Source organism: Mustelus asterias, chromosome 6, assembly GCF_964213995.1.
Source record: "Mustelus asterias chromosome 6, sMusAst1.hap1.1, whole genome shotgun sequence".
Classification (NCBI taxonomy): domain Eukaryota; kingdom Metazoa; phylum Chordata; class Chondrichthyes; order Carcharhiniformes; family Triakidae; genus Mustelus; species Mustelus asterias.
Genome location: NC_135806.1, coordinates 109,643,140 through 109,655,358, shown reverse-complemented (window position 1 = coordinate 109,655,358; position 12,219 = coordinate 109,643,140). Strand labels below are relative to the sequence as shown.

The following is a 12,219-nucleotide window of genomic DNA, read 5'->3' as shown; positions in this document are numbered from 1 at the left end:
TAAGGCGTTCTATAGGTATGTCAAGAACAGAAGGTTGGTTAGGGCAAGTTTAGGGCCAGTTATAGATGGCAGAGGGAAGTTATGTGTGGAACCGGAGGAGATTGGTGAAGCATTGAACCAATATTTCTCTTCGGTGTTCACGCAAGGGGACATGAATATAGCTGAGGAGGACACTGGGTTGCAGGGGAGTAGAATAGACAGTATTACAGTTGATAAGGAGGATGTGCAGGATATTCTGGAGGGTCTGAAAATAGATAAATCCCCTGGTCCGGATGGGATTTATCCAAGGATTCTCTGGGAGGCAAGAGAAGTGATTGCAGAGCCTCTGGCTCTGATCTTCAGGTCGTCGTTGGCCTCTGGTATAGTACCAGAAGATTGGAGGTTAGCGAATGTTGTCCCATTGTTTAAGAAGGGGAACAGAGACTTCCCCGGGAATTATAGACCGGTGAGTCTCACTTCTGTTGTCGGCAAGATGTTGGAAAAAATTATAAGGGATAGGATTTATAGTTATTTGGAGAGTAATGAATTGATAGGTGATAGTCAGCATGGTTTTGTGGCAGGTAGGTCGTGCCTTACTAACCTTATTGAGTTTTTTGAGAAAGTGACCAAGGAGGTGGATGGGGGCAAGGCAGTGGACGTGGTATATATGGATTTTAGTAAGGCGTTTGATAAGGTTCACCATGGTAGGCTTCTGCAGAAAATGCAGATGTATGGGATTGGGGGTGATCTAGGAAATTGGATCAGGAATTGGCTAGCGGATAGGAAACAGAGGGTGGTGGTTGATAGTAAATATTCATCATGGAGTGCGGTTACAAGTGGTGTACCTCAGGGATCTGTTTTGGGGCCACTGCTGTTTGTAATATTTATTAATGATCTGGATGAGGGTATAGTTGGGTGGATTAGCAAATTTGCTGATGACACCAAAGTCGGTGGTGTGGTAGACAGTGAGGAAGGGTGTCGTAGTTTGCAGGAAGACTTAGACAGGTTGCAAAGTTGGGCCGAGAGGTGGCGGATGGAGTTTAATGCGGAGAAGTGTGAGGTAATTCACTTTGGTAGGAATAACAGATGTGTTGAGTATAGGGCTAACGGGAGGACTTTGAATAGTGTGGAGGAGCAGAGGGATCTAGGTGTATGTGTGCATAGATCCCTGAAAGTTGGGAATCAAGTAGATAAGGTTGTTAAGAAGGCATATGGTGTCTTGGCGTTTATTGGTAGGGGGATTGAATTTAGGAGTCGTAGCGTTATGTTGCAACTGTACACAACTCTGGTGCGGCCGCACTTGGAGTACTGTGTGCAGTTCTGGTCCCCACATTACAGGAAGGATGTGGAGGCTTTGGAGAGGGTGCAGAGGAGGTTTACCAGGATGTTGCCTGGTATGGAGGGGAGATCCTATGAGGAGAGGCTGAGGGATTTGGGATTGTTTTCGCTGGAAAGGCGGCGGCTAAGAGGGGATCTTATTGAAACATATAAGATGATTAGAGGTTTAGATAGGGTGGATAGTGATAGCCTTTTTCCTCTGATGGAGAAATCCAGCACGAGGGGGCATGGCTTTAAATTGAGGGGGGGTAGTTATAGAACCGATGTCAGGGGTAGGTTCTTTACCCAGAGGGTGGTGAGGGATTGGAATGCCCTGCCAGCATCAGTAGTAAATGCGCCTAGTTTGGGGGCGTTTAAGAGATCCGTAGATAGGTTCATGGACGAAAAGAAATTGGTTTAGGTTGGAGGGTCACAGTTTTTTTTTTTAACTGGTCGGTGCAACATCGTGGGCCGAAGGGCCTGTTCTGCGCTGTAATGTTCTATGTTCTATGTTCTATCTATCCTGTCGAACCCATTCATAATTTTCAAAATCTGCATCAGGTCACCACTCAATCTTCTCTTTTCTAAAGAATAAAGCTCCAACCCTGTTCAATCTTTCTGATAGCTAATATCATTCAGGGCCAACACCATTCTTGTAAATAACTTTGCAATTCTGCAGTGCTTCTATGTCTGGAGCCTATCATCATTCATTCATTGTCATTGCATCAAAATATGGGAATTTCCTGCCTAACATAATTACTGACTGATGTTCAGTGCAATGACTGCAGTGATTAAAGGAGAACACCCACCAACAGCACCTCAAGGAAACTAGATATGATTAACAAAATGCAGTTAACCCAATGCTAATCATAGCCTGAGAATAAGTGATTAAAAATGATATTTTCAAGAATCCTAATTAATTCCTATTCCAAGGCCAGTACTTACTAGATTCTTGACCTTGGTACACATGGGAACAGAATCTCTGCAAGCTTTATGAATATTCATGCTACAATCTGAAAAAGAGAACAGTTTTTTTTAGCAAAACTAAAAATGAAACATGATTTTCAATCACAGAAACCTGTAAAAGAAACACATTAGATGTAAATTCAGGTAGCACCAGATTTTGTTAATTCATTCACAGGATGTGAGCACCTCTGGCAGGTCAACATTTCTTGTTGATTTTTAATTGCCCTTAACTGAGTGGCTTGAGTGATCATTTCAGAGAGTCAACCAGATAACACTGGGTCAGGAGTCACATGTAGGCCAGACTTTGAAAGGATGGCAGATTTCCTTCCCGATAGGGCAAGCGTGATTGGGTAGATTTTTATGACAATTTGGTAAAATCACCATTTCTGACACAAGCTTTTCTTTATGAATTCCAGATTTATTTATTAACTGTATTTAAATCCCCCAGCTACCATGAGGGAATTTACATGCAATCATTCCCTGGTCAACATTTAGTTATCGATCTATCTTCCAAACTAGCTCTGTTGTAGGATACACAACCTAAATATTATCCTGGCTTCCTCTTACTTGACAAAACCGTGATGGTTTTACAGGGCATTCTGTTCTTTAAAATAAAACACCAGCTTTTGCTAAGGAGGTTTAGATCAGATATTCCTTGGTTCTCTGCCTTTTTCCAGTTCTAGATGGGCACAGCGTGCTTGAAGTTATACATGCATGGCCTGGGAGCAGCTTCAGGGTGTGCTATCTGGAAAGGCCTAGTGTCAATGGAAAGGGCAGGAAAGTAAGGTGAAACGCTTTGCAGTTGCACGTTGGGCTTTGTGGATCACTAACTTTGTGGTTGCAAATGGAGATGGGCGGCTAAAAGCTCCAACTGAATGCATGGATCTGCGGAAGATTGCATTCGTCTCTTTAAAATGGCACTCTGCTGGCAGGGATCTCCACTGATCCTCTGGTATGCAGGGGATTTGGGCTACAATGTCTTGGATTCTGGGGTAAGACATGAGTCAAGCTGCCACAGCATGAGCACAAGGTAGGAGGGTGCCCCCTCTGTCTCATTAAGCTGGCTCTGACAGCCCTTTGCCCAGAACAAGTGAAGCTCTGTCCTATCCCTGAGGAGCATTCTAAAATACTAACTGAAAAGAGATGGACACTGAGCAAGCCTGGTCTCTAGCCTTTTACTTGATCTTTGTATCTTTGTAAATTGGCCATTCTTGGGAGTGGGAGGGGAGGAGTCAGATTAATAGGCTCTTTTGTTGCTTTAAGATGTTAAGATGAAAAAAATAAATGTTACTTTATGACAAAATAACCTAGATGTACAACAATTGAAGTAAACATTCCAAATTCAGAGATCATTCTGGTGGATGTGCATATGGGGAATACTGGTAGTAAAGTTTATGTGGGATACAAGCCACTCAGCCCAAATTCAGCACATGAATTTCTGAATCACGGACATCAACTCAATGTTTGTCCCTATAACCTGCAAGGTTGGCTACTCACTGAAGCACTGTAGAACATCCTTTCCACCAACAAGCTTGTCACAAACCATGCACTGTATTGTCCCTGAAATAATCCCTGCCATGAAGAGATGGCCATTGTTCCATTTCTCCTTCTCCTTGGTATCCTTATGTTTCCCCTGTTAAAGTAAAAGTTTTCGGGGGTGAAAAATCACGCACAGCTGTAGTTTGCATGAAACAGTTTTACATGAATTAACTTTTATAGCATACAAGGAACAAAGAAAATTACAGCACAGGAACAGGCCCTTCAGCCCTGCAAGCCTGCACCGACCATGCTGCCCGTCTGAACTAAAATCTCCGGGGATCATATTCCTCTATTTCCATCCTATTCATGTATATTTGCAAACTGAAATGTTCTGCAATTTAAGGTCATTGTTTTCGATACAATTGATATTTGTGAACTGTCCACTGCTTTGCCATTATTTCAATATCCTTGTCCTTATCATCACACTTCACTTCCCTCCCTCCCAAATTATTGGCCAGGAAGACATCAAGTTCCAGGTTTAGTTTTCATCCACTTAATTCACTCAGCCTTGGCCAAACAGCAGGCAAGCTAACAAAACTACATGCCAGAGGACGGCCTCAGTCAGGTTCCGTCTTTGGTTTAATGCTTGACCAGACTCTAGTTATTCATATATCACACATCCAATTTCAGGGCTTAAATGATTTTTCTCCCTCTTTTCAGCAAAGCAATGCGTGTCTTCGACAATGGAAATGTATTTAATAACCAAAAGCCTGTGAATAATTTGACAGCAAGGCTGGGGTTTAAACCCTACCATCTGGTGGCCTTGAAACCTACGCCCGTGGGCAGTGAGGTGGCTTTCTTTTAATGACTAAACCAATTTAAAGTCACCAACTCCCTAGGTCAGTGTCTCAGTTCAGTTACTTTGCCTTCCTTGTCACTGTAAATATAATGAGAATTAGAAGCAATATAGACTCAAAATTGCAATGGAAATAATAGAAAAATTTATAACAGTTCACTCAGTCTCACTGCAGAGACGAAGCAAACACAACAAATTCGGGAGGTCTGTATTCTGACCTACCCATAGAACTCATAGAATCCCTACAGTGCAGGAGGAGGCCATTCGGCCCATCGAGTCTGCATCGACCACAATCCTACCCAGGCCCTATCCCCATAACCTAAACCCCTGACACGAAGGGGCAACTTAGCATGGCCAATCAGCCTAACCCACACATCTTTGGACTGTGGGAGAAAACCGGAGCACCCAGAGGAAACCCACGCAGACACGGGGAGAACGTGCAAGCTCCACACCGAAAGTGACCCAAGCCGGGAATTGAACCTAGGTCCCTGGTGCTGTGAGGCAGCAGTGTTGACCACTGTGCCATCGTGCTGCCCCTAATCAACCATAAGTTGATATTATATGTGAAGAAATAAACAATGTGGTTGATGGCATGATTACTGGACATGAATTAAAAGCATCAAAGAAAGGCTAGGATTCCCACATTATCAAAGACTGTTTTTTTAAAAAAGGATTTGCAATGCACTGCCTGATAAGAATGGTGGGTTGTAAGCTTCAAATAAATCCTTGTTTTAAGTTGTCTTGCTTAAAGTCATTTTGCTTTACTGTCATTTATTCTTTAAGAGTTTTACGACTTTTTTGCTTTTCCGTTATTTGCACTCTAGTCTCACTCTCCCCGCCAGCTGAACTCTGGGCCAGTTGCTGCCATGTTCTCATGCTGGAGCTGCCCTTATCCCTGAGGCCAAGGCTGAAGGGAGAGAGCAAAACCTGAGGTCCTGTGAGCAGGGCAGGGAGACAGAGTCAGAGGCTCGACTGGAACATTCACTGCCATTGAGAGAGGGTTGCTAATTTTAGAACTAAGGTGAGAAGATTCCCCAAAGGGTGGTGAATGTGTGGAATTCACTACCACAGAATGTAGTTGAGGCCAAAACATTGTCTGATTTCAAGAAGAAATTAGATATAGCTTTTGGGCTTAAAGGGATCAAGGGATATGGGAGGAAGGGAGGATCAGGATAGCCTATTTAGCCAGTTAGCTTGGTGTCGGTAGTTGGGAGAATTCTAGAATCCATTAACAAAGATTTCATAGCAGAGCACTTGGAAACAGGGGCAGAATCTGACAGAGTCAGCAAATGAAAGGGAAATCATGCTTGTCAAATCTACTGGAATTCTGCAAGGATGTAACTAGTGGAGTTGATGAGGGGGAGCCAGTGGATGCGATTTATTTGGACTTTCAGAAGGCTTTCAACATGTGAAATTAAAGCGCATGAGATTGGGGCTGGTGTGTTGAGATGCACAGAAAACTGGTTGCCAGACAGGAAAAGAGTAGAAATAAATGGGTCTTTTTCTGAATGGCATGCAGTGAGGGTGAGCTGTGAGGAGGATGCAGAGATGCTTCATTGTGATTTGGACAAGCTGACAAAGTGGGAAAATGCATGGCAGATGCAGTATAATGTGAACAAATGTGTGGTTATCCACTTTGGTAACAGAAACAGGGAGGCAGATTATTATCTGAATGGCTATAAGTGAGAGGGGAATGCGCAACAAAACAGTGTCGTCATATACCAGTCACTGAATGTAAGCTGGATTTTTTGAGGAGGTAACAGAGAAGGCTGATAAGGGCAATGCTGTTGATGTGGTGTACATGGATTTTCAAAAGGCATTTGATACATTGCCACACAACCAACTTCTGAACAAAATTCTAGCTCATGGAATGAAAGGGAAAGTAGGTACTTGGATAAGAAATTGGCTGAGTGGCAGGAAACATAGTTGTGATAAACGGTTGTTTTTTGGATTGGAGGAGGGTTTGTAATGGAGTTCCCCAGCAGTCAGTGTTCGGACCATTGCTCTTCCTAATATATATTAATTACCTAAACTGTGATGTTTACAGCAGATGATATGAAGATTGGAATCATTGTCAACAGTGATGAGAATAGTCTATATTTGATGAGTTGGGCAAACATGTGGCAGATGCAGTTCAATGCAGAGAAGTGTGAGATTATTCATTTTGGCAGGAAGAATACAGACAGTATAAAATAAAGAGAGAAACTTCAAAGGAGATGGAGAAACAAAGGGACCTCAGTGTATATGCACATAAATCACTGCAGGAGGCAGGGCAGGTTGAGAGAGCAGTTAATAAAGCATATAGTATCTTGGGCTTTATTAATACCAGCATTGAGTACAAGGGTAAGGAGGTCATGTTGACCTTGTATAAGACACTAGTTAGGCCTCATCTAGAGTGCTGCATCCAGTTCTGGGAGCCATACTTGAGAAAGGATGTGAAGGCATAGGAGAGAGTGCAAAGGAGATTCACAAGGGTGATTCCAGGGATAAAGAGTTGTAGCTATGAGGATAGATTGGAGACGTTTGGACTGTTTTCCTTGAAGAAAAGAAGTCTGAAAGGAAACTTGATATAGTGATTCAAGATCCTGAGGGGTATGGACAGGTTAAATAGTGAGAAACTGTCCCCACTCAAGAGAGCATCAAGAACTAAAGGGCACATATCCAAAATAATGGGCTAAAGGAGCAAAAGTGATCTGAGGAAACATTTTTTATTGGAGTCTGGAACGAACTTCCTGAATGTGTGGTGGAAGCAGGTACACTCGAGGAATTCAAAAGGGAATTGGATTGCTATCTGATAAGAATGAATTTGGAAGGTTGCAGAGATAAGGCAGGAGAATGGGACTAGATAGAATGTGGTTTCAGTGAACCAGCGCAGACTCGATAGGCTGAATGGCCACCTTCTGTGCTGTAAAGATTCTGTTATTCTGTGAAAAAGTTGACCTGAGTTTCAGGAGTGAGACACAGAAGCTGTGCTAGTTAGGGCTTGTTCGGCTGATTTACTGTTATCTAATTTGAACTTATACAGTATTTGTGTGATATTCAGTGATTTATTTTATTTTGCAAGCTACTCCAGCTGGGAATGCACAGTGCTGCACATTACAGTATCGCATTTCAACTTGTACAGCGAAAAGGCTGTCCAAAAAATGTCTGAAGGAACGCAACTCCAGCTTTGATTCCGATGGGAACTCATGATTCACTTAATGCTGTCTTACTTAAAAGTTATGACTTTCAGGAATACAACCACAGCTTTAAGTGAGATCTTACTGTACATAAATATCTGAAGCATAAAATAAAAAAATCAGGGACATGGAGGAGCCAGACTGGTCTTTGAGAGAGTTGGCACAGACTCCATGAGCCAAATGACCTCTTTCTGCTCTATTGCTGGATGAGATCAGAAGCCACAGAACTAGAATTGGGTAAGAACTTGAGCAAGCAAGCAAATTTAACAAATGTCGAAGGGACGTTAAAACAACCTCACTGTTATTATACTGGTCAAGGAGTGAAGCTCCATGGAGGTTGTTATAATAGTGGGGCTGATTAAAAGGGTTGTAATGTTATTCAATCAATTTCTAAAGTTCAACAAAATAACATTCTGATGCTACATCACATAGAATATTTGCAGCCTATAAGATTTTGATAATTCTACTAATTTTTAGAATCTGTAACATATTTGGAATTCATTTCTTAACCACTTTCAAAAAAAGGATCAGTTTGAATTTATGTTAGACAATTAACAGTCAAAATTGTTGGGAAATAGAAAAGTAGTTGCTTGTGAAGAAACAACATTGTTTTGAGGTTTTATGATGGAATGTCTTTGAGTCTTGAGTTGCAGCAGCAGCTGTGTTAATGGCCAAAATCCAATTAGGTGTTGCAATGGCCAAATACAATTAGGAATGGCTAAAAGTACCCTGGACTTAAGATGACACTTTGGGGATGATTTACAATCGCATTGTGCCCATTTTTGGGCGCGATGCCGTGGTAAAGTGAGCAGTAAAGCGCCCTGAGTGTGATTGGTGCCAGTCAGTCTCTTGCCGGAAATGGGCAAGAGGCAACTTAATATATTTAAATTTATTAAAATGGGCATTTGCATCTGCTTAGCGAACCCGGCGCTCAATCGTCCGGGCTCGGCCCCCCTTTATGACCTCACTGGGGAAGGATCTTGCCGGCAAGGAATGGACTTGCACCCCATGAACAGGGAGCGGTCAACTTAGCCTTGGGGGGGGGGGGGGGGGGAAGAGACTTGCAGTGTCACCCTGGCACCTGGGCAATGCCCACCAGGCCTCCGTGATAACAGGGGGAGGCAGCTGCTTCAGGCAGCCTACAGTAGCAGGGGCCTGACAGCTCTCTCTTTTCTGTCAGACTCCTGCACCACAGGCTTGCACATGCGCACTACATCCCTCTGCAGTCTTTTGGGTGCATTAGTCTCCACCCACTGGCTTCTGCAGTGCAAATCTGACGTGCTCAAAATTTTGCAGGCAATATGTGAGGGACGAAAAACGGGCCTTAAATTCAGATCTGAAACACTCCGAGTTTCTAGCCCACCCAGCATTTAGAATCAAAATGGTAAAATCGCCCCCTTTATGTTTAAACAAACCATGCATTGCTACAATTATTCTGTGCCAGAGGAAACCTTTATTCTCCGACATGATGGTAGGAAGTGGTTTTAACTTGATTTTAATAGCTTTGGTGTGGGACTTGGGTGAAAATTTGTTGACAAGAGGATGTGATTTTATTTCTGACTGGTATCAAAATGAAATATATAATTTGTTTGTAATGGAGTGTTTACTTCTGGGCTCTAAGGAAGTGAGTGATTGAGCTGTGTCTCAATTTATGATCCATAAAGCAGGGATGGCAAAGGTGGGGTGACGTGAGATGATTTGCATCTTATAGCCAATCGGAGAGGTGAATTGGGACCTGGGAATTAGGAGAGGTGAAGATGGACCTGGGTGTACAAGTCCACAGATCCTTAAAGGTGGCAGCACAGGTGGAGAGGGTGGTGAAGAAGGCATATGGCATGCTTGCCTTTATTGGACGGGGCATAGAATATAAAAGTTGGCATATGATGTTGCAGCTGTATAGAACGATGGTTAGGCCACATTTGGAATACTGCGTCCAGTTCTGGTCACCACACTACCAGAAGGACGTGGAGGCTTTGGAGAGAGTGCAGAGAAGGTTTACCAGGATGTTGCCTGGTATGGAGGGTCTTAGCTATGAGGTGAGATTGGGTAAACTGGGGTTGTTCTACCTGGAAAGACGGAGGATGAGGGGCAACCTAATAGAGGTGTATAAAATTATGAAGGGCATAGATAGAGTGAACAGTGGGAAGCTTTTTCTCAGGTCGGAGGTGACGAACACAAGGGGTCACGGGTTCAAGGTGAGGGGGGCAAGGTTCAACATAGATGTCAGGGGGACGTATTTTACACAGAGGGTGGTGGGGGCCTGGAATGCACTGCCAAGCAAGGTGATTGAGGCGGACACACTAGGATCGTTTAAGACTTATCTAGATAACCACATGAACAGACTGGGAATAGAGGGATACAAAAGAATGGTCTAGTGGGCACATGAGTGGCGCAGGCTTGGAGGGCCGAAGGGCCTGTTCCTGTGCTGTATTGTTCTTTGTTCATCTCCAAAAAAGGACTAAAATAATGAGAGACTGAGGAATAAAAGGTGAGAAATTGTGATCCTTGTGTGCACAGTGATACCATGGCTTCTGGGGTATGTCTCTTCTCGACACAGTTCAACATCACTTCAAAGACAAAGAACAGAGACATTGGGCAGAATTTTATGAGAATGATTCTAAGTGTACCAGCTAGCGTGAAAATGGGAGAGTTGCAGATCCGTTTTTTGAGTGAGCATTCACCCCCAATCTTATGGACTTGAGACATTAAAAATATGGGCTAGACCATTTGTAGCTGCTACAGGCAGTGGGCAGGGCGTAATTCACCAGCCAGCCTGCAGAGGGAGCTATTGCATATGTGCAGACCTCTTGTGTCTGACAGAGAGAACTGTCAGGCCTCTGCTGCTGCAGGCAGCCTGAACACAACTCCATCCTCACCCACAATTGTAGGGGCCCTCGGCTGATCAGGACCGATCGTGCCCCTTCCCCTTCACTGATCAGAACTGCATAGTGGCAGCGGGCCCCCCCCTCCCCCCATACCGATCGCCTGAAGTGGTCCCCCTCCCTCCCTGATCCCATAGGCCCCACCCCCGTAAGCCCTGCCCCCATAAGTCCCATTCCGTTCAGGCTCCACATGCCATAGACCCTGCCCCCATAGACCCCACACCCATTAGCTCCGCCCCCATAGGCATTACTGAAGTGCCAGGTTGGCATTGCCCAAGGGGCCCTCCCTCCTTTGCCTTCGGATTTCCCGGGGGGCCTTGGTGGCCTCTGGTTCTACCCCATTCATGGAAAGCAGGTGTTCTCCTCGCCAGAGAGAACCTCTCCCGGCGAGGCCATGAAGGCAAGCGAGCCTGGATGATTGAGCACCGGCTCGCTAATACCATGTAAATTAACATTACAATATATTTAAATAATTTATTCAGCCTCTCGCTGGAAATCTAGATCTCGTAAGATTGCGAGAGACGAGAAATCGAGCATGATTCTGATTTCTCGGCTCTCACACGATTTTACCGGCTCGCTCCGCCCATCGATGGGCAGGGCGAACCGGTATAATCCCGGCCATGGTCTGTGCTGACAACACCAAGAGTTCCTGAGATCTTGAAAGATGAGAAACATCTATGTTGTCTTCACTGCTTCTTGTCAAGTACAAGTAAAGTCTTGCTGAATAAATTCTACTTGATTCATAAAGACCAGTTATTCATAGCTTGTAGGTCCAAGTACAACTGAGGCCTCTAGCGTTAGAGATGATAAATTCAGAAATTAAGGCTGGAATTTTACTGCCTCACCCGCCCCAAGGCTCAGAGAATGGAAATCTCCGTTTGCCTCAGGTGGGATTTTACGATCTCGCCCGAACGCGGTCGTAAAAATCCCACCCCAGGTGTTTGTTCATTAGAAAGGTTCTTCATACCTTGAAACATTAAACCTCACAAGCCCCAACAATAAATTACTAGCCACATGTCCATTGCCTTACATGGTAATCTTAGAATTTACAAGGACACCTGATATATTACCGTCTTATAGGATGTGCGGACCGGTTCCAACTGCAGTGCTCAAGAGAATGTGCTGTAGATTGAATAACAAAGATTATTTACCTTTCCCTTATTTCTGGTGCTTGTCATCCTGTTTTTGAGGAAGCTGAACGTGCGGCTCACTTTATACTTTTCAGTCTCTGCTTTTGAAGGAATAATATACTTGTCCCACTCCTCCTCTTCAATTCTGTAGGATAAATAGATTTAGGCCAAGTTCTTTTGACTGACTAAAATTTGAAAGTCCACTCTGGGATTTAATTCTCCCAGAGTAAAACAAAACACATGTATTTTCTGGTTCAGTGAGCTTAAACTAGCGTGCAGTTGAACTACAGAGACCAGAATGGTCCAGGATTTGATTCCCTCGTTTGTACTATGTTACCTGATCTCAGTCAGGACGGCAATATGGGCTGACTTTATATTTTTCAATCAGAGAACCTTAGCCAGCATTCCCTGCTGGATGTATGTTGCTGTGG

General features: G+C 43.9%; 1 protein-coding gene across 1 annotated transcript in view; it reads right to left on the bottom strand.

The window, feature by feature from the left end:
* The window catches only part of arhgef28a (Rho guanine nucleotide exchange factor (GEF) 28a), a 285,006-nt gene that overhangs the window by 85,459 nt on the left and 187,328 nt on the right, over window positions 1–12,219 (bottom strand). Inside the window, exons 13-15 of the mRNA XM_078213883.1 lie at window positions 11,810–11,933; window positions 3,760–3,895; window positions 2,242–2,309 (exon numbers count right to left, since the gene is read on the bottom strand). Of these exons, the coding sequence (XP_078070009.1) occupies window positions 2,242–2,309; window positions 3,760–3,895; window positions 11,810–11,933 (328 nt within the window). The remainder of the gene's footprint in view (window positions 1–2,241; window positions 2,310–3,759; window positions 3,896–11,809; window positions 11,934–12,219) is intronic.